The sequence below is a fragment of the Rhinatrema bivittatum genome, chromosome 14 (genome assembly GCF_901001135.1).
Source record: "Rhinatrema bivittatum chromosome 14, aRhiBiv1.1, whole genome shotgun sequence".
Classification (NCBI taxonomy): Eukaryota; Metazoa; Chordata; class Amphibia; order Gymnophiona; family Rhinatrematidae; genus Rhinatrema; species Rhinatrema bivittatum.
Genome location: NC_042628.1, coordinates 15,852,317 through 15,879,822, shown reverse-complemented (window position 1 = coordinate 15,879,822; position 27,506 = coordinate 15,852,317). Strand labels below are relative to the sequence as shown.

At 46.3% G+C, this 27,506-nt stretch overlaps 1 protein-coding gene across 5 annotated transcripts in view; it reads left to right on the top strand.

Moving 5' to 3' along the window:
- The window catches only part of TRRAP (transformation/transcription domain associated protein), a 252,240-nt gene that overhangs the window by 201,219 nt on the left and 23,515 nt on the right, over positions 1-27,506 (top strand). For 4 of the 5 annotated variants that reach the window (XM_029576433.1, XM_029576429.1, XM_029576430.1 and 1 more), the window contains 5 exons: positions 861-1,078; positions 7,093-7,277; positions 12,782-12,985; positions 17,681-17,875; positions 21,830-23,641. In XM_029576433.1, coding sequence (XP_029432293.1) covers positions 861-1,078; positions 7,093-7,277; positions 12,782-12,985; positions 17,681-17,875; positions 21,830-22,114 — 1,087 coding nt within the window. In that variant the 3' untranslated portion in view covers positions 22,115-23,641. Of the gene's footprint in view, positions 1-860; positions 1,079-7,092; positions 7,278-12,781; positions 12,986-17,680; positions 17,876-21,829; positions 23,642-27,506 lie in introns of those variants that run through there. The other variant, XM_029576431.1, reaches the window with a different exon arrangement.

Below are 27,506 nucleotides of genomic sequence, written 5' to 3'. Positions count from 1 at the left end.
ACGCGCGCATTACCTTTTATGCGCATAATGTCCTATGAATCTCTTAGTTTTCTGTTTTAGCACACGGGATGGGTTGTTTTTTTTCCCCCAAATGCACTTTTTTTTTTTTTAATAGCGGGGGGAGTTGGAGGGCTCCCTGCAGAATAAGGCGCTGTTAAACTGCAGCAAAACCCTTTTGCAAATCTTAAGTAAGGACCGAGAGGGGGAAAACGTGTGGGCCGTGACCCAGAAGGCGCCTGATCCAGACCGCTTTTATGGGGCTTTTCGTGGTGGCTGGTTCGGCGGCTTTAGGAGAAATTGATTCATGCAAAAAGATTCACCTTCCTAATCACTGAACAGATTTCTGTTATGAACGTTTTACGGATTGAACTGCATTTGTCCACTGTATTTTGCTAGGTTTACTTATGATTTGTCATGTATTTTGTTTCCTCTGAATTTCCAATTACAATCTTTCTTCACCAATATAAGACAGCAGCAGCGTCCAGTTGGTGCATCGTAGGCATTAGACACTGAATAAACAATTTTACAGCTTTTTAGAAAGCTGGTACTGTATCATTAATGTCATAGAATTGTAATATTTGCAGCCTTGCAGGCTGAGTAGGACCATTTCTCAATCCAGTTAACAAAATAACGTCCGTAAGTGGCATAGATGGAATTTTACTTCCATTGCATCTTGTTTTCTGCAGCATGCAAAACCAAATCCGTCTTCAGATCCTCGGTGGCTAACTGGATCATCTTTTGTTACCTGTCTAATGTTTCTTTTAAAATAGGCCCTGCTTTCATCTGTGAGAGGAGAAATGAAACCCTAGACTTTTGAAGGCTTGGGCTGCTTTTATCTCTCGTTTCTTCTCCCTCGCTAGATTTATGCCTCGAGTGGAGATCGTGCAGAAGCACAACACCGCAGCGAGAAGGCTGTACATCCGAGGCCACAATGGAAAGATTTATCCCTACCTTGTCATGAACGACGCTTGCCTGACAGAGTCGCGCAGGGAGGAGCGGGTTTTGCAGCTCCTTCGCCTTTTGAACCCCTGTTTAGAGAAAAGAAAAGAAACCACAAAGAGGCACTTATTTTTCACAGGTACCAGGTGTTGATTTTCAAGCTCCTTTTTTTTTTTTTTTGGGCAGAGGTTCAGGATTTTGAACCCCCAGCCCTTGAGCAAACTGACCTTCAGAGCTGTGATTGGCTTTCAAGGTATTTGTCTAGCAGAACTGGGACGCTCGCCAAAGGACGCTCCCAGTGTTATAAAATTCCAGTTTCCGTACACTTGAAAAGGTTCAGTAAGGATAGTCACCCTGCACAGAGGAAAACCGAAAAGTCATGGAAGCTCTCTTAAGTGCGTCTACTGTAATTCCTCTGGGAACAGCAAAAGTAACCGATTTCATCTCCACCTCCCTGTAGTTGCTTTTTCTCTGAGGAATCAGGACTGTAACATACCAGAAATGGGTTACCCCATCCAAACATGCAGAATTAAAAATAAGCGACACTTTAAACCTGCCAGCCTAAAGTGGCTAGCTAAAAGGAACAGTAGCTGGTCGAGATTCAGCGCCGCTTACCCAGATAACTTCTGACTTATCTGAATATCCGGCCGTGTTCAGTGGCCGCCAGGTAGCCAGGTTACTTCTTATCCGGCTGAATGGTGAGTGGCACAGGGGCATTACAGGGAGGAGCTACTTATCCGGCTAGCAGAAGTAGTGATATTTAGACTTATCCGGCTGAGTTTTCTGGATAAGTTAGATCTGCTATTGAGCAGGTCTAAACTTACCCAGCTAACTAAAAATTATTTGGGTATATTCAGTGCTGCAGATGTGCCGTTGAATATCCCAGCCAAGTTAGCCAGATATGTTTATCAGGCTAAGTTTCCGAACGGGATAACTTTTCAACATGGACCTCAAAAAGTACAATCTGTTAAGCTCGTTAAATGTTATAGTTCAGAAAGTCACTAAATGATTGGGAAGATAGCGAAATTACCCAAGATAGATAGCTTCACTTTATAATAAAAAAAAAAACAAAAAACAAACCAGGGAGGGTTTTCCAGTGTCGGGCAGGCACCAGAAGATTCAGCCAAAATCTCTCCCCCTTCGTAGATTGAGAGTAGTTGTGCTCGCAACACCATCTCCTTTCCTGAAATCCCTGGCGACTCTGGCTTCCTCTGCCAAGTCTCCACCAGCATGCAAAACACCCAGGTTTCTCTGTCTCCCCATCACTGTGACAGCGTGCACGTGAGAGCGTGTGTGCATGAATGAGTGACCGGCTGAGCATGTGTGTGTATATCAGCTATTGCTGACTATGACTGTTTATAGAGTAGTGACAGAAACAATGAGTTGCTTTCATATGATTTTATGATCAATTTATTTTTCTTACCTATTATTGCACTGTCAGTGGAGAAAGTATTAATTATTACTTTCTCATTTTCAGGTGCTTCACTAAAATAGAGCCCTCAGCTGTTTGCAAAACAATATGGGAGCCATGCAAACACGTCCCTCGTCTGCGTATGATAACGGCAGCTCCGTCACTAGTTCTCTTCGGCCGTGTGTTAATGCCGAGCAGCAAACACTGCAGGCAGAACGCACATCGTGCACATCACGGACGTCTCAGGCCCACCGACGTGAAGGAGGACTCCGTGACCTCTGTTCGCGTTAACCATGAATTGGCCGGTCACTATGGGCCAGTAAATAGATTTATGCTTCCATTAAAAAAAACAAAAACAAAAACCCCAACAACCCTCGTGTTTCTGCAGAGCGAGCAAAGCAAGAGCCAATTATTGAAGATTTTGTTTTCAAAGTAAAGTGCCGACTGCTGATTTTCTAGCGCAATACATCCCCATAGATAGTTAATCAATAATTGAAAACTAAATACTGACCAGTGCATACTGATGCCATGGGAGTCCCAGCACTGAAGAAGTATTAGCAGTATTACTCCATAATATGAAATATTACTGTCTCTTCAAGTGGCAGTAGCTAGCACTCCTTTTCAAGTTAATATTGGTGAAAGGGGGGATATTGATAGTACTCTTTAATATCGATTTGATGTAGGTGAGCTTATTCATGTGCACCACAGCTCAGGAACCTCTTATCATCTGTGTCTGCAGAAACCGTAATCTGGTATTCAGAGGGGCACAGAGGAGAAACATTTCTCCCCAAATCAGGATAGTTTTTGACACATGCCACGCTCGTAAAGCAAAGATTAATAAAAGCTTAGCATGATGGCCGATTTCCAGGGGGGAAACGACCATGGCAGTAAGCTCCCCTCTCAGTTTGTTTATTCCGCTGTTTGCCAGGACTCGTGTGTATATTCACATTCACTTAAAACTCCCCTCCCATGGTTAAATAGCCGCAAAGCAAAAGAGGCAGCTTGTTAACGGGGATCTTGCATGTAATGCAGATCATGGAAATTGGCTGTCGATTAGCAGAGCAAATGGCTCTCACCCTGGGTTTTTTTTGTAAATAAACTTAGCACAGGTAAATTAAATCATGCTTTTTATCAGCTTTAATGGTGGTTAATGGATCAGGAATGCAGGAGCAGATGAATAGGTGTTGGAGAAAAGCTACACAAGAGTTCCTGGCATTGTTGCTTTCCTCAAAAGCCTTTGAAGATGAATTATAGGTTTTGTTTTGGGGTTTTTTCCTTTTGGCACACCCGATATCAGAACTGTGAATTTTGCACATCATCTGGTCTAGGTATAAACATTTTCAGACAGTTTCTAAATAAAACGAAACCATCTTTTTTTTTTTTTTTGCCAGCGTGTGTATATGGCAAACGTGCATCCCTTGTTGGGTGTTACAGGCCCCTGAGACAACCCCCCCCCCCCCACCTCCCTATCATGCTGGTTCCCAAATATTTTGTAAAGTTTAAACCTGGCCAGCTTTTAAAACCCACCAAGATGAAACACATTCCCTTTCCGATTACTGGTGCGTAAAGGTGAAAGAAAACTCTACTACTCCCCCGTTCAGTTTTCATGGAAAGGCGTTTGCCCCCATAGCTCAGCTCCTTCTGGTTGCTGGGCACGGCCAATTCCCCCGTCACGCTTTGTTTAACCCTTTCAGAGCACTGTAGCAGGGGCTTTGCTGGGGGTTGGGGTGCCCTGAGGGAGAGAGCAGTTCAAAAATCTTATGGTTTCTCCTCCCCCCCCCCCCCCTTGTTGGGCGTGTGCAGCACTATCGGGGCAGTTTCCTGATGTTCCTGAAGGCGTTTCCTCGAACCTTCAAGCTGTGACCCCCCCTAGTTCTATAGCTTCCTTTCCACTGGAAAAGGTTTATTTGTGCATGTAATATTTTTCCGATCTTTAAATGTCTGTCTGCTATCTCTTCTGCCCTAGAGATGTTGAGGTGCTGAAGTCTTACCTCGTAGGTCTTTTGGTGCAGACCCCACACAGTCTGGTTGCCTTTCTTTGGACAACCTCCAGCCCATCTGTATTTTTTTTTTTGAGAAACAGCTTCCAGAACTGAACACAGTTTACCAAGCGAGGCCTCGCCAGTGGCCTGTACAGGGGCAACATCGCCTCTCTCTGTGCAGCCTAGTATCCCTCTGGTTCTAGCCCCCACCTCGCCGCGCTGTTTCGCTAACTTGAGGTTTATTTATTTATTTTATGTATATTCCACCTTTCAGGCACTTCAGAGCGGATTACGTTCAGGTACTGTTAGGTATTTCCCTGTCCCCAGAGGGCTCTCAGTCTTAAGTTTGTACCTTCCTCCTGATCAGTGCACCTCTGCGTCTCCTCCCACCACTGTGCACATCTGCGTCTCCTCCCACCACTGTGCACATCTGCGTCTCCTCCCACCACTGTGCACAGCTGCTTTGGAATTTGCACCCCAAAAACGCATGAGTTCGTACTTTCGTCCCCCCTGTTGCATATCTTCGTGTTATTTGCAAAAAGGACAGGATTTTCTCTCTCGCCCTTCTGCAGTACCGCTCAGAAAGCTATTGGACAAAAACAGCCCCTGGACCCATGCCTGTGGCACGCCACTAATCACTGCGCGAGCTCTCTCTCTCCTCTGAACCAATTCCATTTACCACCTTCTGCCGTCACGTTCACATGTGCATTTTACGCACGCTGAGGGGAAGCATTTCAAGTGGAAGGTCAGGGGAGACCACCACATTGAATAGCTGTGCATTTTCACATCTTCACCTATGCTGTTTTACCACAAAAGGGATAAAGAAGGTACAAATCCGTGTGCATCCTTTCCCTTTGAAAGGTGATGGAAATCCCAGGTGTAAAGGAAGCCACGGACTTTGCATCAGAACGCGCAGTGTTGGAAGTTGCCGCCTGCCTTTTAGCGCCGTACACCCAGCGTTTGAGTCGGCCCGGTCGAAGCGCCTGGCTCTGGTTTCCTGGCGAGGGTTCTGGTCACTTTCGGATCACGAGCGCCTTGCCACCGTCGGCTGTTCGGTTGCTGGGTAACGGCAGTACCCGTGCCCTACCTGTCTGCCGATGCCGTTCCACTGAGACTTGGTTTCGAGCTGCAGAACTCGGAGAACGATGCATCCGTCTCTCTTCCCAAATGAGCTTGTTTGTTTGTTTTTTTTCTTTAGTAATTCCTTGATGATTCTTGGTGCGTGACCCCAGAAGTGTTTACTCCTAACCATTCTGTCCAGCTATTCACAAGGGGAAACAACGATTTACATTGGTAAACTGGCTGTCTAAAAATCACCCTGTCTCATTGTGGCTAACTAGCTGCATTTAGTAGAGCTATTCCCGGGGGGGCATGTTTAGGTTAGAGGAGAGGAAAACAACTACACACAGATTGCATTTTTAACTTTGCACGTGTTGCTTTCCGTGAAAAATCTACCGACTGTAAAAGCGGATGCATGTTTCCAGGGGCACTTTTTAATCCCTCTCAAGTTTCAAAACCAAAACACGCCTCTACTTTTGCTTTGAAATCGGTGCAGCGCGAGTGAGTAAAAGGTACCCGCGTTTTTTTTTGGCCCACTCTGCTGAGGATAGCGCACCTGGGCTCCGAAGCCGCCACCATTCCCCCGCAGCTTCAGCCCCCTTGGGTGCCGGTGGCCACCAGGAGTGGAAACAGGCAGGAGCACGGAGTGCAGCAGGGAGCAGGAACGGAGCCGATGACTAGGAGAGAGAAGGAAAGAGGCCAGGCGAGCAGTGGTTTCACGGAGCAAGCTCTCTGAGGGACGGTTGGACTAGCAGAGGTGTGTCGGGCCCGGTTTGGGACGCACCTGATGCTGGCGGAGGCGGGTCTCCCTAACTCTGCTTGGTTTGATGTTTCATACAGGATTCCTGATGAGCCAGAGGTCCCCGTGGCTGCACTGCAGGATCCCCACTGCCCCCGACACCAGCATGGTCAGTTTGAAAATTGCCCCCATAGTTAGCCAGTTTTACAGTACTTCAGCTCTTCCTAGTGACTAAGTGCCACCGTTCATGTGCGTGATAAAATGAATACCTTGTGCGGTGTGAGCAGTTCCCTCTTCTTGGCAGGCTGTTCAGAAAGTTCGGATATTTTAAGATTGCTATTTGGTAACGGCTGGACTTAGAAGCCTCTCACCTATCATGAGACTAATATGAGAGCCATCTGCGTTGTAGAATATCCAGGCACATTTACAGGACAGAATACATTTAGGAACACAAGGCTGTTGGCAAAATTTATTTTTTTTTTAAGCTGCTCAGCTGTCCCAGTTTCTGTGCTTTATGAATGTACATCGGGGAAACGTAGCACTATCCAAACAATGCAGGCAAGCCCCTCTCGTTCTGGTACTGTGCGTGCGTGTCTGTGCATGCATGTCTGTGCGTGTGTGTGTGCGTGCGTGTGCACATGCGTGCTCTCCTGTTCTTGTCATGACTTATAATGAAAATCCTAGCTAAAACACCGTCCCTGATTGCTTAAAATACAGCTGCTTTCATGCATCCAGGTTCTTAAATTTTGCCCCGAATAAAAGAAATTAGCTTTTCGTCGCACCTCGAGAATCCGAGCAGCACCCCCGGGAGGGGGTGGGGAAGGGGGGTGAGGCTCATGGCCATAGTTCAGCTTCTTGCAGTATTTTGAAGTTGCGTTGATGGCATTCCTGCATTTAATTGTCTCTTTCTTTTTTTTTTTTTTTTTTTCCTCTCTGCTCGCCCTTCCAAACTTACTTCCCAGTCCCTCGCGTCGTGGCGGTGTCACCGCAGATGCGCCTGGTGGAAGACAATCCCTCTTCCCTTTCCCTGGTGGAGATCTACAAGCAGCGCTGCGCCAAGAAGGGCATCGAGCACGACAATCCTATCTCTCGCTACTACGACAGGCTGGCGACGGTCCAGGCACGAGGGACGCAAGCCAGTCACCAGGTACGGGCTCTGGGATGAATGCGGTCGGAGCCCTAAAAACACCGTCCTCCTTCTTCTCATCTTCTCACATATAATAATAACGTGCATTGTATTTTGGCTGGGGGAGGAGGAGGAGGCGTGAGTGTGCGCTTTCTGTCCTTGTTAAGAGGCTTGTCTGGAAAGCTGTTGCGAACCGGTGAACTGTCTCCTTGTGTGTGGGGTTTGCTGGCTCGAGGAAATGTTAGGAGGAAGGGTTTGATCTTGACGAGGGAGGTGGTAGGGATGCGATACGCTCTGTACTCGACAGCATGCAGCCAGTTCGGCAGCTGCGTTCTAGCAAGAAATTCTTGAACAGACTGACCTGAAGACGCGCCTGCCTGCTCATGTGACGCTAAATAAAGTGAAATCGCTATATTCTATTTATTTATTTTTTAAAGTGACCTTTGGTGGACTGACCCGGCGACTCGGCAGCCAGTGCTGCGCGGGAAGGCCTCGGTTCGATTCCCGGCTGTGGCTTTCCCTTCCCCCATCCTGCCAGGGTTGGGGGATACGGCACGGGGGGCCCCTGAGGCAGCAGAGCCCTAGGCGTTGCTCGCTTACCCGGCTTCTGCGGAGTCGGGGTGCACTCGTGCCAGGTTCCAGAGGGAGCTGTGGTCCGTGGCTACCGGCCAAGGGCTTTTCGCCGTAATGGCTGGGCTAGGGATCGGTGTATAAATAAGGTAAGTATCTGGGGTAGTCGCAGTGAAAGGCTTCTGGTGCTGTTGCCCGATAGATGCTGGTTCTGGTTGGGCTGGAAAACCCCAGGGACCAGGAGGGAAACCGCTGGCTCCTAAGCAAAGCAACGAAATTGCCCATCGGGGAAGCCAGATTAAGACAAACAAAGTGTTTTCCACTGGGTCCTGGAGGCGCAAGTCGGTGGAAGAGGAAAGTCTAGAACTGTGGTCCTGGGACTTTCTCCTTCGTCGCGGGCCAGCGCTCTGACCGTTGGATCCTGCATCCTGACACGCGCACGACACGAACAGCAGCCGAGAGACGGGGGGGGGGGGTGACGGCTCTTGGGCTCTTTCCTGAAAACGTATTTCTGGCAGCTCACACCTTCTAACGGTTTTAAAATTCTGTGCAATAAATTAACCTGATGCCCGGGAAAGGAACCCGTCCGGTTACATGTGATCGGCATTGCCTCTTGATGTGCTCCCCGTGCAATACGGAAACGGAACCCGGCAGTTAACGTGCTTAAGGCCTTGGAATAAAAGAACAGAGAGCCATGTACGCAGGTTGGTTTGTTTGTTTGTTTATTTATTTAGAGGTTTTTTTCTATACCGGCATTCGTGATTAAAAACCACATCATGCCGGTTTACATGTAACAAGGGGGTGTGAACGCAGAAACGAAACATTAACAAGTGCAAAGAGGGCATAAAGTTACATTACAACAAGGTTCATATAACTGGGGAGAGAATTAGAGCAATTATGTTATTAACCCCATATATCTGTACCCAAGTTATAACTACCTGTTCTTTGTGAGACATCAACTTGTCATTGTCATTGTTTAGAATGTAAACCGAATTGATCAGTAATTCTGTTACTGGAAAATCGGTTTATAAAAATGCTAAATAAATAAATAAGAGAACCGAGCAGTTAGGATTAACTATTTACATTATATTGTGAAGTCTCTTATAAGATGTTGCTGTTTAGGTTTAGACTCGTTGGGCTCGCCCCGTGTGGTTCAGGACGCACTGCTTCGGGGCCCAGGTGAGGGAGAATGGTTACTACTCCAGTGACGGAGTCTGCTCCCCAACAAGGGGCACCGAGGGTTTGCCTTGACGGGGGGGGGGGGGAGGGGGGTGGGTTGTACCCCCCTGGGGGGCCGGCAAGGGGTTCCCAGAGCCACCCAGGCAATACTGAAGATGGAGGGGCGACTGAAAAGGTGGGGAAAGGCAAGGGGGGGGGGGGGGGGGGGGGGGGGCCGGGAAAGGAAAGAGGTCAACTGGTATCTTTTTTTTTTTTCAAATTCTTTGCACATCACCAAGCTACAAAACACCGTCTAATACTTCCTGGTGCAGCAAAACGGTTCCAGCATGAAAATTAAATTGCTAAAAGCGACATTTTCATTAAGAAAACAGCTGCTTAAGCGTCCCCTTGCAACGAAGAAAAAAACAAACCAAAAACCCATAAATAAAAGAAAATGTGAAAAAAGGTGGGTGCTGGAGGGAGCTGAGAGTGAGATCTTGATGTGTGGTGGTGGTGGGGGGGGGGGGGGGAGGGACGGAAATCACAGCCCCCGGACCAGGAGTGATCTTGCAGGCGGCCGCGCTCTGAGGCTGTGGCAGCTCAGACGTGGCTCTAGCAGGCTGGATGGGGTCCTATTGATCTGCTGTCGCCTACAATCACTGCAGCGTTAAGAAACCACATTTTCTCTACCAACCGGTATCGAAGCTGCAGCCGCAAACCTCAGCGCCCCCCCCCAAAAAAAAGGAGCAAAGAGTCACAGAGCTGATGGTATTGATTTGAGGGTTTTTTTCTGCTTTTCTTCTCCATGCGTTCATGGCAAATTGGGGACGTTGCCAGCTGTCCCACAGTTCCTCCGCGGCGCGGTTTTCAGTGACTTCGAGTGCAAGATCGCCGTTTCGCTGGCGCAGTCAGGCGTAGTTCAGAAGAAGGTAACAGGATCCCCTACAGCTTTAATCTACAAGGTAGAAGATCGTTCGGATCTTCGTTTCTCCCTTTGTCAGGAGATAATTGCAGTTCATGGTAAAAAAAAAAAAAAAAACTTGCTTGGTTTTTGTTTTGATTTTTCCTTTCTAGCGCTGCCGATGTATCGTGTTTTTGGTGCTGCGCGATAACGAGCCCGATTTCAAAGTGAGATCGCCGTATACTTCCCCCGTGTCCTTAATTCATTAACAGTGTTTAAGGATAAGGCTTTTTAATTCCGTTGGAAGATCTCAGCTGCCCCAGTGATCGGGCGTCACTGGGAGTGTTGTTGTTCTACGGCGCCTGCATGTGTTTCCATTCTGATTTTGTATTCATGTACAGGTGTCTTACCTGAGGCTCACATGCCCTCTCCCCCCTCCAGCCCCTCCTTCAAAATGAGCTCATTAGTATAATTTTGACAAACTCCTGAAGGGTAGGAAAGAAACATCTATAATTCATGTGTGTTCTCTCTTTTCAGCAAAAGGGAAGGCGCACAGCAGGCAGGGGTTGTGTTGTGAACGTTGTCAGGCCTGCTGTGACAGTGTAATTCATACCGCCCAAGGAGCGAGGAGAGCAAAAAAAAAAACAAAAGCGAAGCTGGATCTGTGGAGGGGGGGGGGGGGGGGGAGGGGATGAGTCCGGTCCTGGATTGAAACTGATTTCCGGAAGACTTGCAGGCGCGTTACATTTATAAAGAGAGAGAGAGAGAAAATGTTTGGGGGTGCTTTTAATCCAGCCAACGAGTGGCTCCGAACAGCAGCGTGGCATTCACAGCCGAGAAGAGTGGCAGCAGAAAGCGAAGTTGCTAGTCCATAGGATGATTCTTGGCCATGAACTAAAAAAAAAAAAAAAGCCAGCATGCTCCTCAATGTGGGGGACGGTTTGGGAGGAGGGTGGTGGCAGGGGGCTCGAGACGGTTCACTTGCCACATTCGTATGATTTAAATGATGCTGATCCCTATTCAGTAGAACAGACCGGCTTCCCCCTTCCCTTTCTGCCAGTAGCTTAGCCCAGGGGTTGGCAAACTCTGATCTTTAAGTGCCACAAACAGATGTGGTTTGCAGGGTACCTGCAATGAATATGCATAAGGCATATTTGCATATAGCAACTCTAGCCTGAATGACAATTTGGCAGATTTGCATTCTGGGTTTTTGGCACTCGCAGATGTCTCATTGCAGACCTGGTTTATAGTTACTGTATGATGACTCGAAAACCATTCAGAGTTGGACAGGCTGTGATATCTTTTAGAGCTTTTGGGACCACAGTCTAAAAAGTTTGTGCATTATATCACATCTCTTTTGTTAGCCCAGGAAAAGGTATCTCAGCCTGCAAACAATTCCAGTTGGGGGGGGGTTTTTTTCCCCACAAATGTTTACAGCTTCTAGAACTGTGCCCAGCAGACCTGACACCTTGGCCTGTGAGTATGAGGGCACTCACAGGACAAAGCAGTGCCCTGGGCAAGGGTTGCTTACAGTGCCTCTTCCTCCTCCTTCCCCTTCACTTTCGAGCTTGCAGACTTAAAAGGGCAGCCTGGCAGCTCCCCCAGCTTGGAATCCAGGGCTGCGTTGTGAGAGCCTTGATCAGGGGGGCAAATAATACGTCAGCTTTGTTGACCTTCCAAACGTGGCTGCACAGCATTGCTCAATAGTTGCAAAGATAAGTAACTGTCTGCAAGAAGAAGTCATTATCCTCTGTCATTTTTACAGTCTTCTGACATCTGGCTTGCCAGTTATTTTATCAGTTGCGTGCAAAGGTGAAGATCTGTATGGGAAGACGTGCACACTGTTTTGCGCGCCTGGTATTCTCCATTGCTAATAAATGTTTGTTTTGTATAAAATAGATCTTTGGCTCTACTTCTTGCCGATAAGTAAAGTCGCAGAGCATTAATCAAGCACAACTGTCATGTGTTGCAAAGAGAAGAATGATTGTTGTGCAACCTCGGGATTATCGGCAAGCCATTTCCTTATCTAATGTTCATGTAGATGGAAGCATTCCCTCCTGCCATACATAGGTTCCTCTATGCAGTTTAATTAACTAGTCCCTGCTACCAAAATAATGAGCCTTCCAATTCCTGGGTGTCACCGCCCCTAGACATAGCCAAAGTGAAGCATCTCACTCCGATGGTTTAACGTTGTCCCTGCATCTCCCAACGGCGAAACACTCCCACGCACACTTAGAATGGAACGCGCCTTGCTCAGAGTCACATGCTGTGGCTTCCTCCTTCCTTTCTTTCTACTGATGACCGTGCCTAGACATTTTCTATTCAGGGCTGTGTTCGGCAGCGCTCTGAACGGATGGCCATTTTGTAGCAGCTGGCAGAGGATAGTGCATCTCACCTCTGCAGGCCAGAAATGCCACGGCTGTTCATTTCCATTATCTGCCTTTGTCAAGAAGTGGTCCCCAGGTTTCCATATCTGAAAGCAGTTTCCTGCTGTCACACCGCAGGACTCGCCCAGCAATGACCTTCAACAAACAGTGGAGCATGATTAAAAATAGATAACTTCCTAATGGCTTTTTCAAACCATAATGGATAGGTTGACTATTTTTAAAACATGCATATCTTTCTAAAAGGATTTCGTTTTAACCTTTTGGATTCTGTGAGTTCTGAGCTCTAATACCCGGTTTTAATATATATATATATTTTTTTTTTTGCAAGCTGTAAAATCCAGTAGGCAAATGCAAAAGGTAAAACTGTTTTGTATGCAAAGTGCAACTTTCACCTTTAATCTGTGCCAGTAGCTTCGCCGTTCCTGGATTTCATGAATCTTTCTGCTGTTAAAAGGTTCGCCGTCCCTGGTCTGCCTGTGCTCATGAAATGAACATTGTCTTGGTTTTAGGTTCTCCGCGATATTCTGAAGGAAGTGCAGAGCAACATGGTGCCACGCAGCATGCTGAAGGAGTGGGCGCTGCACACCTTTCCCAATGCCACAGATTACTGGACCTTCCGAAAGATGTTCACAATTCAGTTGGCATTAATTGGTTTCGCAGAGTTTGTCTTTCACTTGAACAGACTAAACCCAGAGATGCTGCAAATTGCTCAGGTAGGTTTTTGCCGAGCTGAGAAAAAGAAAGCAGCATTATGAATTACAAACTGGTACTTAAAGGAAATAGCTGTGACTGATGCTGAGGTTCATGCTTTGCATAATTTCTCTTCCTGTCCTTGATTCATGCAAATTATTTATCTTCTGTTTTCCTACTAAACTACTTTGCTGCTGAAAGGTGCCAGATTGTGATGAGATTGAAAACTGAATCTATGGATTTATCTGTGTAATAGATACAACATGGGTAGCATCTGAGTGTGCTGCCTCAGTGAAAGCATGGGGGACCTGTTGGAGGGGCCACTTCTACTTGGAGAGAAAATTTCATCATGGAAAATGAATTTTCTTTCCTTCTATCTGAAATTAAAAGTTGTATGTGTTTATTTATTTAGTTGCTTATTTAAAAATACTTATATTCCGTGACTTCTAGATTTAAAATCTGTCCAGGGCGGATCACATAAGTACATTCATAACAGATAAGTATCAACAAATATATGACAAAGAGCACCGATATATTACATAAACATTTCATAAAATGAATATTGCAGTCAGATATTTGCTGAAGACTGAACTAAGATTACTCTCATTTCACATAGACCACTGACCAGCCATTTGCTACTTATTCCAACAAGATTATAACTGATAATGTAAAGAGGAAAAGACCCCGAATGATGTGGCAGTCCATGGAGCCATCCAATCAATGGCATTTGCAGATTAAAAAAAAAAAAATAATAATTCTCTGGCCAGCCTGATGTGTAAGGTCCCCAGTTCAGTCCCTGTGTCAGGTCTTCTGTGCCTTGGGCCAGCTGCGGCTGGGAATGCTGCAGAAGCTGTGTTTACCGCCCTTGGGAAGAGGGAACTGTGGTCATTATTAAGGGCGACATCTGGTGACGGGATTTAAATTCTATGATACAGGGTTCTGGGAGGAGCTCTGGCACATGGCTCCTAGCCCCAGGACCATTGCTGCAATGACCAAACTGTGTGTGTGCGTGGGAGGGGAGGGGGGTCGGGTTTCTAGTAAAATAGCAGAGAAATCTCCCGGTTATTGTCAATGAAGGCTCATGGTGCTAGAACCCTAGCACTGGTTTTGATTAGGCTGAAAGAAAAAGACTGAAAGAAGAAAAAATGGCAGTATTTGGCCAAAAAAATGCCATTTATGTCTCATATTGAGAAGCAGGCTTATTTATTTTTGGCTATCATGCTTATGCTAGCTTGATTAGAAGGCAAATAATGTGATGATAAAGAACCTAGGAATAGTTTAGTCTAAAACATTCACCAGCAGTTGCTACGGTTCTCCAGAGTCATTCTGTTCCATTCTACTTGGACCAACTTTCAGTTATGAATTTTATTTTAGAAGCAATATTTAGCCTAGAATTGTCACTTAATCCAGTTGGAACAAGCCGGATCTTAATCCATCTGAAAGACGAGAATTAGAAAGACAGTTTGTCATTGGCCAGAAGGCATCTGTGCATTCACCTATGAAATCTTCTTTAGTACGGTTCACTGAGTCCTATTGACGTGCATCTTTCTGTGGATGCCATGGGAGATATATAATTGCCTGATGTGTATCTAATGGAGATTAGCCAGCAAGAAGCACACACAAGGCCCTTAGTTTGTAGTTTTTAAACTCTGCAGTTTTTCTTGCACATTTGGGTTTGCTTGACTTTATATGTATCAGAGCTACCTTCTGATGTCATTTTGATGTAATCAGTTTCTTAAGCAGTTATGCAGATGCTAAGCTTAGTGGGTTTTAAGACTGTATGTACTTTCCAGAGCTATATGTACCCAATTGAGAGCCCTTCCTTAATATCCTACAGGATTTTAATGGAAAACATAAAAATTCACTAAGCCCTCATTCATAGCCCCAGAGGGGTGGAGGGAGAGAGTCATAAACTTAAGAACATCCATGTTGGGTCAGACCGAGGATCCATGAAGCCTAGCATACTGTTTCCAACAGTAGCCAATCCAGGTGACAAGTACCTGGCAGGATCCCAAATAGTAGATAGATCCCATGCTACTAAAGCCCGAGCATAAGTATTGGCTTTCCCCAAGTCTATCTGGTTAATGATGATTTATGGACTTCTCCAGGAACTTGTCCAAACTTTTTTTTTTTTTTTAATTGGTATAATTTTAGTAAAGCATAAAACTTTGTCTGGAAATAAAAAAAAACAAACGGTGCCATTGATGCACCGCTGCCACAGGGAATCAACCGCGAAAGGAAACTTATTCGAATTGCAGAAAACCCTGACTAGGATAACCACAGAAATGGCACCAAGAGGGATCCGGCAATGGAATAACATGGAAAACCCATAAAAAATGCGAGAAAAAGGAAAGTTTTCCAAAAGGTCATAAACAGACAAAAGTGAGCTCACTCACACCGCGAGGCTTACAACTCTACGGAAAAAGAGAAACTGGAGAGGGACCCCACGTGGACTCATGGTATAGGGCATGCTGGGCATGCTCAGTGTGCCTAGTCAAAGTTCTAGAAACTTTGACATATGTTTTCCGTATCGGGGCTCCATCTGATGATGTCACCCAAGTGACAGGAAAGTTATGCCCAGGTGGGACTGCATCTTGGGGGTCATGTCAAGGCTCATTCTGTCAGAGTTATGGCAGTGTCGGTGGCTCACTTGCAAGCAGTTCCCATGGAAGAGATCTGCAAGGCTACAATGTGGAATTCTCTCCACACATTCACATCACAATACTGTCTGGATAGGGATGGCCGACACGACAGTAGGTTTGGCCAATCTGTCCTTCTGAACCTGTTTGAGGTGTAGAACCCAACTCTCCCAACCTAGGGCCTGTTGTTTTTATTCAGGCTGTTTCCCCCTTCTGTTACCAACAGCATTGGTGCTGTTGTGCCCGTTGGCATCTGGTTAGGTGTCTGTTGGTCCCCTTTTTGTGTTGGGGAGCAGCTGAGCTAGGGATTCACCCATGTGTTAGGACTAATATCCTTCTTTACTCTGAGAAAGCAGAGTTGCTTACCTAAAACAGGTGTTCTCCAAGAACAGCAGGATGTTAGTTCATGAAACCCGCCCGCCACCCCGTGAGGGCCTGTCTTCCTTGCCAGAGGGCCATTACCTTGATGACCATCGCGGTAGAGATCCAACAGAGCCAGCATGTGCCTGGCACATGTCAAGGTTGTTGGGCCATATGGCTGTAACCGTCCATGTCACTCCCTTGGCACGTTTACACATGCGCAGAGGCCAATGGACTCTGAGGTCGCAGTGGTGCCAGGCTACTCAAAACCTCCAGGATTGCATCCAAGTCACCATGTCTCTCCGAGACTCATTGTCCTGGTGGTGGGTACTTTCAAATTTGGAACAGGGGATCTCGTTTTGAAGTCCCTCTACCCAAATTATCCTAACCATAGATACATCCACCCTGGGGTGGGGAGCTCATTTAGAATGGGCTCAGCATTCAGGGTCTCTGGTCTGTCCAAGAATGCTCTTGTTAGATCAACTTTCTGGAGCTTTGGGTGATCAGGTACACTCTGGGCTTTCAGAGATCAGCTGTCCAACAAAGTTGTCCTGATCTACACCGACAACCAAGTAGTTATGTTGAATATCAACAAGCAAGGAGGCACAGGATCATACCTCTTGTGTCAGGAAGTGGTCCATATCTGGTTGTGAGCCCTGTCCCTCGGTATGGTGCTCAGGGCCATGTTCCTGGTTGGGATGGAGAATAGGGTGGCAGACAGGCTGAGTCAAGCCTTCAGACTCCACGATTGGTCCCTGGACCAGGGGGTAGCGAATTGGATATTCCATCTCTGGGGGAGCCCAGATGTAGTTCTATTTGCGTCCCCATGCAACAGGAAGGTACCTCGGCTCTGCTCCCTGTACAGGTCAGGTAGCAAAACAGCCTCGTATGCCCTTGCCCGTCATTGGGGCAAGGATCTTCTGTATGCATATCCTCTGATTCCCTTAGTGGCAAAGACTCTCTTGGAGCTTCGCAAGTACAGGGGGAATTATGATCCTCATAGCCCCTCATTGGCCAAGACAGGTCTGGTTTCCACTCCTAGGGGACTGGTGTGGTTTCCATTCCTATGGGAGTTGTTTATCCGGAGACCAATCAGTCTAGGGACTTCCCCAGATCTCATCATGCAAGATCAAGGCAGGCTGCAGAATCCCAATCTCCAGGCCCTATCGCTCACAGCCTGGATATTGAGAGGTTAATTCTGCAGCTGCTTGATCTTTCAGAGGATGTGTCTCGGGTCCTGGTGGCTTCTAGAAAGCCTTCCACTAGTGGTGGTTGTGAATGGAGGCTCATAGTACTAGAATTCCTGTACTGATTCTGAGTGAGCTGGAAGATAAAGGAGAAAGGATGAATTGGGCCAAAAATTTAAAAAAAAAATAAAAAAAAAAAAATGAATGTAGCCCCAATCAGATTCCTCCAGTACAGTTTCATTTTAGGGTGCCCATCTCTCCTGAGTGGGGGTAGTGTCTCCAAATGGGTTAGTTGTTGCACACACTGTGACAGGAATGAAGCTCGCTCGTAAGCCAGGGCATGTTCAGTGCTGATGTCCTTCTTAATACTCTGATCTCTCTCCCATGTAAGAATTCTTTTGCTGGTGCTAAGCTTCTTCCAGCAGCGCCATCTTTGCTTTGCATATCTGAAACCGTAGGACCAGAACTGGCAGCCGGTGGTAAATGCTCTTTTTCTACAGTTCCCTTCCATGCGTCTTGCTTTGAATTTCAGGACACCGGTAAGCTCAATGTGGCCTACTTTCGATTTGATATTAATGATGCCACTGGTGACCTGGATGCCAATCGTCCCGTCCCATTCCGCCTGACACCAAACATCTCAGAATTCCTCACCACCATTGGTGTATCGGGGCCATTGACCGCCTCCATGATTGCTGTAGCTCGCTGCTTTGCACAGCCAAATTTTAAGGTAGGTTATACAAAGCATGACTCTGCCAAACCCTTTCTGCCAGAAGGCTAATTTTGTGGAAGATTCAGTTTATTTTGATATTCAGTTGGTTTTCTATATTTTATGGGGTTTTTTGTTTTATATATATACACATATATATATATATATATATATATATATATATTTAATTGATTATGTGTTTGTGCAACACTTGGAGCTGTGTTAAGACAAGCATCTAAGAAGCGTAATAAATAATGTAATGACTTGGACTGGGAGAGGCAGCAGAGGTTGCTACAAGAGAATTATCTTTGTTAATTTTAAAAGATTTTCCTAAAAGCCACATGCATAGTGAGTACATTCAATGTAAAAAAAAAAAAAAAAAGATTTATGAAAACAATGAAGATTGTGAACTGGAAAAGCCTTGCATTCTTACATTTCACATGCGCTTGAGTGGATTTAAGAGTAAAGTGTATTCCTGTTTGTACCCTAGATCAGTCCAAACAAGTGGGTTTATGCATCCCTACCAGCAGAGGGAGGCAGAGAACAAAAACTTGGAGGCACTGCTACATAACCGAGAGTGCCACCTGCAGTCCCTCAGTATTTCTCTGTCTCCAGCAGATTGTAGAGGTGCAGACCTGCAGCCTGGAGTTTGATATTAAAAAAAAAAAAAAAAAGGAAGACAGAAGATTCCCGGAAGGCTCCCCAAGGTGTTAGGTTCCTTCGCGAGCCATCCCTTGGGTTGAGCGGGGGGGGGGGGGGGTGGTTGGTGACCCCTGAGCAAGCTCAGCCTTTATCAGTCAGGGAAGGTGAAAGCCAGGGGTCCTGGTTCCCTCACCCCCGCTGAGTCCTCACCTCCAGAGTTTTGTTCCCTCTAAATCCAGAAGCAGAGAATTAACCCTTTATTGTGCTTTCCTTGTTTGCTGGTCATTTCCTATATTTGATGTCTGTGCCTTTAAAAAAAAAAAGAGGCCAACGCTGTGAAGGGAGCTGCTCAGGTGTTGATCGACTGAGCTGCAGGGAGGCATGGCCGAGTGAATGAGGGCAAAAACCTCCCGATTGCCGGGCTATGGGGCTCGCTTAGCATCGGGGCGGCACCGCCGTGGTGTTTTTTCAGCAGCAGGGGCTATTTTTAGGCCCCGTGGCCATTCAGGCCGATGCCCGCTCAGCGCTGGGAAAGTGGCTGCGGCGTGAGAGGAGTGCGACTCTGTTTACAATCACGCTGCGTGCGGAGGGTGCTTCGGGAGGAGCTGGAACCTCTGTGGGCCCACCGGGAGGTGGTCGGACCATGAGGTCAGCCGGGCCGGTGCTGCAGGCCCCGGGGGGGTGGGAGGCACAGGTGGCCATTTTGAGAGCACGTGAGCAGGAGTTTCAGAGCCTTGAGACTCCCCGACGTTTTGCCCGGGGGGGGGGGGGGGACACGATGGGCAGGAGGGTGACAGATTAGTTTCCTCCCCCGGTTGAGCTGGAGGGGCTCTACCGCATAGCTCTGGAGGTGATGCTTTGTCTGCGTCTCCCTCAGTTGAGCTAAGGTGAGAGAAGGGGGGGGGGGGGGGGTGACCTTCCAGAGGGGTAAAGTATTCTTTAATTTTCCTTTCTTTATCAGCCTTCCCTCCCCCACCAGTGTGCTTCCTTCTCCTCTGGGGCTCACAGTTGTCCCTGGCATTTAATAGAGTTTAAAAAAAAAAGGGGGGGTGGGGGATGGCTCAGAGGAGAAGGGCTCGACCTTTCCTGGGCTGATGTGCTGATTACCAGTGGCTCCGGAGACTGCGTGGAGGGCTCAGCCGATACAGTCAGCCGACGGGGGGGGGGGGGGGGGGGGGGGAAAGTATTTAAATTCAGTCTTTTCCTCAGCGGCTCTGGCCAATTGCTCTAAACTGCTAATAATTCATTACCCATCTTTAAAAAAAAAAAAAAAAAAATAGCAAAAGGAGATGGCATTAAGCTATTTCAGAATCTAAAGGAAGGCGAACTCAGAGCCCACCTGGGAGATAACATCTGACCTGGCACAATTCAAAAACAAAAGACAGGTTAGGGGGCCACAGTGGGACAGAGAGCCATGGCGAGGAGAGAGCTCAACCAGGACAGAGGGCCATAAGGGGGGAGAGACCTCACCTGGGACAAGAGGTCACGCAGCAGAGAGAACTCACTGCCAGCCGTCATGGGTGAGAGACCTCACCTGGGACAGGAACCAAAAGGGGCTCCTGGAGAGCCAAGCACTGCTACAGCAGCTGGGGAAAGCCATTCCCCCTCCCAGATCTGCCCCTTCTGGCTCAACTGCTCCCCTCTTGCGATTCTGGGAGTCGCAACTCCCACCCTATCCCGGGAGCCGGAGGTGGGATTACCTGCGGCTCCCCCCCCCCGCCCATGTCCACCCCCAGAGAGGAGAGAGAGGTCTGTGTGGATCTAGGGGACAGCAGGCTGAGGGAATGCCCAGCCCAGTTCTGCTGTGGGGGATGCTCCCTGCCATCTCTGGAGGGTTTGCAGTCTCAGGCTCCAATGGACCCTGACCAGGAACTCGGGACGGGTGGATAACTGTTCGAAGCGCTGACTCAAGCACCAGCCCACCCCGTACTATCACTGTGCCCACAGGAAGCCGTTAGTAGCAGGTTAGCAAATGCTTTGGGGAATGAGGGGGTTTGTAAATAATTCCCTTGGCAATTAAAACAAAATCCTTAAAAGAATTCTTCTGCTGTGCTCTGATTTATGTTTAATTCCTAACAAGTGCGGTTTTTTCTTTTTGGAAGCTGATCCTACCATGTGCCTCTTTTTACTGCAACATTTTTTTCTGCATTACTCCATTTTTTACTGCAGCTTTTACTTTCCTTACATTTTTTACATTTAGCATCTTTTTTTTTTTTTTTAAACTCCTGGTCCGTTTGCATGCCATTAGCCGACTTTATCCTGCATTAATGTTTTTTTTTATCAGATGAGTAAAAAAGAAACTCTATTAAAAAAATAGTGCAGGGTTCATAGGGACTACCAAATTACAGTTCTATTTCATTTGTTTATTTGAAATATTTATATTCTGTTTATAATGATAAAAAAAGAAGCATGCTAAGTGCATAATACAGTCAACATAAAACAAAGTGGAAACAAAGCAAGACTTAAAACAGTAAAACACATACAATTCTAAATCATTCAGAGGCCTCTCTGAATAAGTGGGGCTTCAACAATTTTCTGAAAATGTTCAAATTATCAAGGGAACACAGATCTGTGAAACTGCTTTATCTATAATTTGTTGTAACCTTGATAGATTTGACTTGTATCATAATCAATACACATCGAAAGCCTTCATGTACACTAAAAAAAAATAATTCCGTAAAAAAAAATTTTTTTTTAAAGCATATATTGTGATTTTAATTTTTTTTAAAAAGTGAATACTTACTATCCAGGTGTCCGTGCATTAGTGAGAATGCTCAGACCTTGATTCCACCTGGTCCTTTTCACAAATTGGAGACAGACTGAGCAGCAGAATGTACAGATTTGTAGGAATCTGATGGAGGCCACAATTTTGAACACCTTTTGCTATGGCCTCTGAACCTGGAATGAGATCACCTGCTCATTCCATGTCGGTCACCTTTTTCAAGCCTCTGCCATCCTGAGCCAGATTCGAACCAGTGACCTAGAGCTAAAAAGGCTTTGTGACAATTCCCCTGAGCCATCCAGGCCCCAAGCCATCTCTGCTGCCAAAGAGTTAAAAATGCATCAGCAATTCTCAGTGTTTGACCGCTAGAGCCTCCGACAGATCTGGTTTGCAGGGTAACTAGAGTGTTCAAACTAGCCTGATTTTTTTTTGTCAGCTGTTTCGTGCATTATGGACTTTCTGAAAACCAGAACTGGTTGGGAGCCACTAAATTTACAGGGAGATCTCAAGGTGCGAGAAGTATTTAAAAATAGTTAGCGAGCCATATCCCTTCAACTGCTTTATCACTAGCTGGGCATTAATTATCCTTTTTTTTTTTTTTTCCCGCCTAGGTTGACGGCATTCTGAAAACCGTGTTACGGGATGAAATAATTGCTTGGCACAAGAAAACGCAAGAGGATACGTCCTCTCCTCTCTCGGCAGCTGGGCAGCCTGAAAATATGGACAGCCAGCAGCTGGTTTCACTTGTTCAGAAAGCTGTGACTGCCATAGTGACCCGGCTGCATAATCTCGCCCAGTTTGAAGGTGGCGAGAGTAAAGTCAACACCCTTGTTGCCGCAGCAAACAGCCTGGATAACCTATGCCGTATGGATCCTGCCTGGCATCCGTGGCTCTAATGTTGGTTTGTTTTTTTTAAATTATTATAATTGTTTGTTATTTGTGCTGTAAGCAAATGTACTGTGTTCAGAACTGTGAAGAGATTACATCTGAGACTTTGCTTTGCCCTTCCTGGCGTTTTGCAGGTAAATCCCATTTTTTTTCCAATCATGTTTACAGAAACTGGTGCAAATATTCTGTTAAATCTGATTTCAGCTTTTGGACTGCATGTATACATAGGAATATGTTGATCTGGTACAAGGTAGAGATTCTGCTGGCTGCCGGAGAAACGATTCTAGCATGTACAGACAAAGCTTTCATTTTGGGGGAGCCCTCTTTTAACATGGGTACTCTTTATCTCATAAGGGATAGCAAATCTTTAATCTATAAAATGCTTTTATACTTTTTAGCAAGTATGTATTCCCATACCTTGTGCTTTTACTTCTAAGTCTCTTGGTAAAACGCCCTTCATTAGGCCAACTTGAAGGTAGACATTGACTGTTAAATACCGTGGCAATTTTATGTTTTCCAGAAAACTTTACAGGAATTAAGATGGTTTTGTACAGAAAAAAATGCTAATGAGTGTATAGAATTATTATTATTTTTTTTTTTTGGTGTAAGCTGTGCTGATTTTTCTCAGCGTAGAATGTATTTAGTGAAAACGTAGCCTCTTCCTGCAGCTGGTTTTCACGCGTTTGCCGCTGTCCGTAGCTTGCAGGAGAGCAAACTGATGTGAGAGACATTCAGATGTCGCTAATCGTGACTGACAGATTTCAGAATAGCAAAAGTCCCAAGATGAAAGCAGCCCCGCCCCCAGCAGGTATATATGCAAATTAAGGGTTGCAACTGGGGGGGGGGGGGGGAATTATCAAGGAATTTTGTAATATAGTGCTGCCATTGTTTGCGACAGTATTCCAGCTAAACATTACCCTTCGTGTATTTACCCTGCAGTAATGGAGCTCTGAGTCCAGCAGGGGAGGTATTCTCAGACCCCCTCTCCTACACCGGGACCCACCCCACCCTAGCCTTTCTATCCTCCTCACATGCACTTCTTTGGTGCGTTGTGCATTGTACAACTTCCTGTTCATTTTCTGCACCAGCGGAGAAGTGTGGTGACAAGGAAACAGCTGCCCCCTCCATCAGCTCACCGCAAAGGTTTGGCAGGGCCCTTTTGCTAATAGAACAAGCAGCACATGGTAACTGGGCTATTAAATGGTCCGTAGCTGGTAAAATAGACCTGCAATGTTGAAGGATTTTTTTTTTTTTTTTGGTTTGCTATAATTTTCTATGAAATATTTTCGGTTGGCTTCATTAATTTTTTTTTTTTTTTTTTGTTAAGTCCTTTATTTTGTTATAAATGCATCTTCAAAGAGGAAACAGATATTTTCTTTACCCAACCTTTGTCATTTTAGAGACGACATTTCCACTGTGTGGTTTTATTTGTGTTCTCTTTTGTTTCATATTTTTTATATGAGCCTGCAGTGTTGGAAGCGTTATTATGCAGGCAAAGTATTTGTACAGTGATTTTTTTCAAAATAAATATTTTCTAAAAACGCGTGGAGTTGGTTATTTGAACGCGTGTGAGTGCAAATGCGTTCCGTTAATACAAAAGGTAAGTTAACGCGTTCCGTTTCCCCCCCCCCCGTGCCCCAGCGAAACCCAGCTGCGATAGTCAACAGTAAGGTAATCACGTTGGACCAAGAAGAGGCGTCAGAACTGGCGAGGAGAGCCATCTTTTCTCGAGGAGCAATGCTGCGAGCTTGCACTTAGATTTTAGCTACATAAAGTGAAGCGGGTGGAGTTGCATCAGTTCGCAGAGGTGATTTTCCCAGGCAGGTGGATTTTCTTCTCGGGTAAGGGTGCTGTCTTTGGCCTCTTCGGGGGGGGGCCAAGGAGGAGCAGGTGGGCGTCCTAGCGCAGTTGGGATCCAGGAGAGTAGGCTGCGCCCTTTGCCCCAGTGGGGCTTGGGAGGAGTGAAGAGGGAGGCGGGGTATTTTCCCCAGTGTAGGTCTGGGAGGACAGAGAGAAGGGCGGCAGTGGGTTGGGATAGTGGAGGAGGAGATTAATAGGGCTAAGTGTGGATTAGAGGAGAAAGGGATAGGGGACTGCACACTGGTTGTGGGGTAGAGAGTGATGGGTGCTGGGAAAGCGCCGAGTCTTAAAAATTATTTATTTATATTCTGCCTTTTGTGACGCTTCAAAGCAGATTACATTCAGCTACCATAGGTATTCCCCTAATCTCAGAAGGCTTACATTAAATCTAAGGCCTAGAGCCATTAAAACGCAACATTTTTTGTGAGTGGGGTTCCACTATCGTGTGGGGGGGGGGGGGGCCCTCCTCACGACCAAACACCATAGGACAAAAGAACTCTGAAGCGGCCCCCAACTTCAAGAGACCACCATTGCCTTAAAGGGCCGCTGGCCAAAAAAAAAAAAAAGTCCTGCGGCAAAATAGGGAAGTTGAGCAGGGGGTCAGTGCTGACTTTCAAAGGTAAAGAATCGCATTGGGAGTTCAATGCCCTCCCGCACCCCCCAAACCTTTCAAAGCAGTCTGGAGTCCTTCTGTTCTGGCCCCCAGACCTTGCCTCAGTCGGTGCCATCTTGCAAAATGAGGTACCACAGGCTACTTTGAAAAGTTTGGGGGGGGGGGGGGAGCAGCAGGGGGCCCATGGACAAGCCAGTTTTTTTTCACTTACCTTTGGGAGGGGATGGGGGGGCACTGAACCCCAATTGTGGATCTGGTCCTTTGGGGGCTGGGGGGCACTGAACCCCCAATGTGGTTCTTCACCATCGCTGCCTCCCAGGCTCATTCTTAATTTTTTTATTTTTTTTTACTACTTCTGGCAAGTCAGGGCTACCTCAGGTGGCAGCTCTGGGTTGAGCCAAAGGTCAGCACTGACCCCCATTTTGCCATGGGACTGGGATTCCCCCCCCCCCAGCCAGTTTTTTAAAATGTGAGGTGGGAGCCTTGAGATATGTTAGGATCCTGGACCCTCCCACCCCACATTTCCCGCCTTTCGAGTAGGTGGTGTTATTTTATCATGGCCGACCACCTTCTTGGTCAGTTGTCATAAAATATTTGCTTCAGATTGCCTATTTATGACCACCTTTGAACATAAGAACATAAGAATATGCCATACTGGGTCAGACCAAGGGTCCATCAAGCCCAGCATCCTGTTTCCAACAGAGGCCAAAACCAGGCAAGAACCTGGCAATTACCCAAACTGGGCATACCTTTGCATTATTCATACATTGAAATCACATGCAAAGGAGGGCATTGTAATAGGGGAGAGTGCCAGGGCGGGGTCATGCAAAATATGTTGTGCAATATCCGCTGTTCAACTCGCGTTAGAGCACTACCGGGGCTTGATGCATCTCCCAATAACTTTGTGTGCCTGGGGAAATTGAGGGTGAAGTGACTTGGCCGAGGTCTTAAGGAATGCCTTGAGATTTTATCCCTGGCTTCCCTGCTTCACAGCCTGCTTACTCCATTCTTCTACTCCCAGTGCCCCACCACCCTAAAAAAAAAACTTTTAGAGCCCAGCTATCAAACCTATTCACACTACAGCATGTGCGCGCATGGAGATTCATGCTAGTATTTTATAAACTGCAGGGGGAGCTGCACGTTCTATAAAATGTCACGTACTCCTGCTCTAAACATATGTTCATAATGTGTCAGTATGTAGAAATATTTCCAATACAAGAAAGTGTATACTTTTTTCTACCCATTTTATAAACATACAGGTGCATTTTACGTGCAAACTTATCGTGACACTGCGCGAATAAACACCCAGAGTTACAGGCGGAGGTGCATATTTTATAAAGCACGCACATACACCGTTCCAAAAATATTTGTGTGAGCACTTGGACTCACCAGTTCCACGGTACCTTCACCAGTTCACTTGGACCCGCTAGCATTTCACTCTCAAACCCCAACATTCACCCAGATCGCCCATCCAAAGAACAAGCAAGTCCGATTTCACTTGCATAAGTCAACTAGCAGGAGTAACAGTGTGCAAATAAGTTCAGTACGAAATAGCAACTACTGTGCGTACTGCTGAACTCCACCCAAGCCAAACAGCACAGTGTCAAAGCCGGGCCAGTAGAAAGAGTCGAAGCAGAGTTGCCAGCACACTGTTAAACGGTAAAGGTTCTATATAACCTCCTCTCAGCCCTGTCTGCTATGGGATTCCAACAACTAGTCAACGAACCCACACACAAAGCGGGTCACACTCTGGACTTGATTTTCGTCAATAAAGGCATTACGACTACATCCAATCTGAAGAACAAAAAGGTTCCATGGTCAGACCACACTCTCATCTCTACCTCCTTCGCGCTGAAAGAATCCAACACTCCTAACATCCCCTCACCTTCATTCCACTACAAGAGGCGATGCTCCCTAGAAGACCTTAACACCCAGTTGGTCTCACAGCTCCCATTATTAGACTTCACCGACCCGAACACTGCCATTCGCTCCTGGAACAACATAACAGAAAATATAGCTAATAAGCTCTGTCCTTCAACAACAAAAAAATCTCACACCAATGCCATCAGCAGACAACCTTGGTTTACTATTGAACTCAGAAAACTAAAACAAAGTTTAAGAAAAAAAGAAGCAATCTGGCGTAAAACCCCTTGCGACTCCACTATCTCCTCATACAAATCTATTCTATACCAGTACAAATCCCTCACCTCAAAGTCAAAAAAAGACTATTATGCATCTAAGATTCACAACCTGGTCTTTGACGCCAAAGCCCTCTTCACTTATGTCTCCAGCCTCACCCAAGCCTTACCGCGAGAAATCCCCGGCAACATGGCTCAATCCAAAGCTGAAGAACTTGCTCAGTTTTTCCAAAATAAAATCACCAATCTCCTAACACAACTGCCTCCTGACACCGCCGCCCTCCAGACATATCAACAACCTGCCTACAAAAACGTCAGCTTAAACACCTTTGAACCCGTCTCTTCCATTGAGATACAAGCCATCCTGAAAAGAATGAAACCCTCGTCTCATCCTGCAGACCACATCCCCTCCAAACTACTTCTATCTATTCCAGACACAATAGCCACATCATTGACAAATATCATCAATTGCTCCCTAGCCCAAGGAACCTTCCCAGATGATCTCAAAATGGCCTCAATCTCACCGCTCCTAAAGAAACCTAACCTTGACCCGAAGGACCCCAACAACTTCCGCCCCATCGCTAACCTCCCATTCATTGCCAAGATCATGGAAAAACTAGTGAACTCTCAACTTTCAGATTTCATCGAAGACAACAATCTTCTCTTCACCCCACAACACGGCTTCCGAAAAAATCGAGGCACAGAATCCCTCCTCACCTCGTTGACAGATCTTATCTTATTGGGCCTCGACAAAGGAAACTCTTTCCTATTGATCTTATTAGACCTATC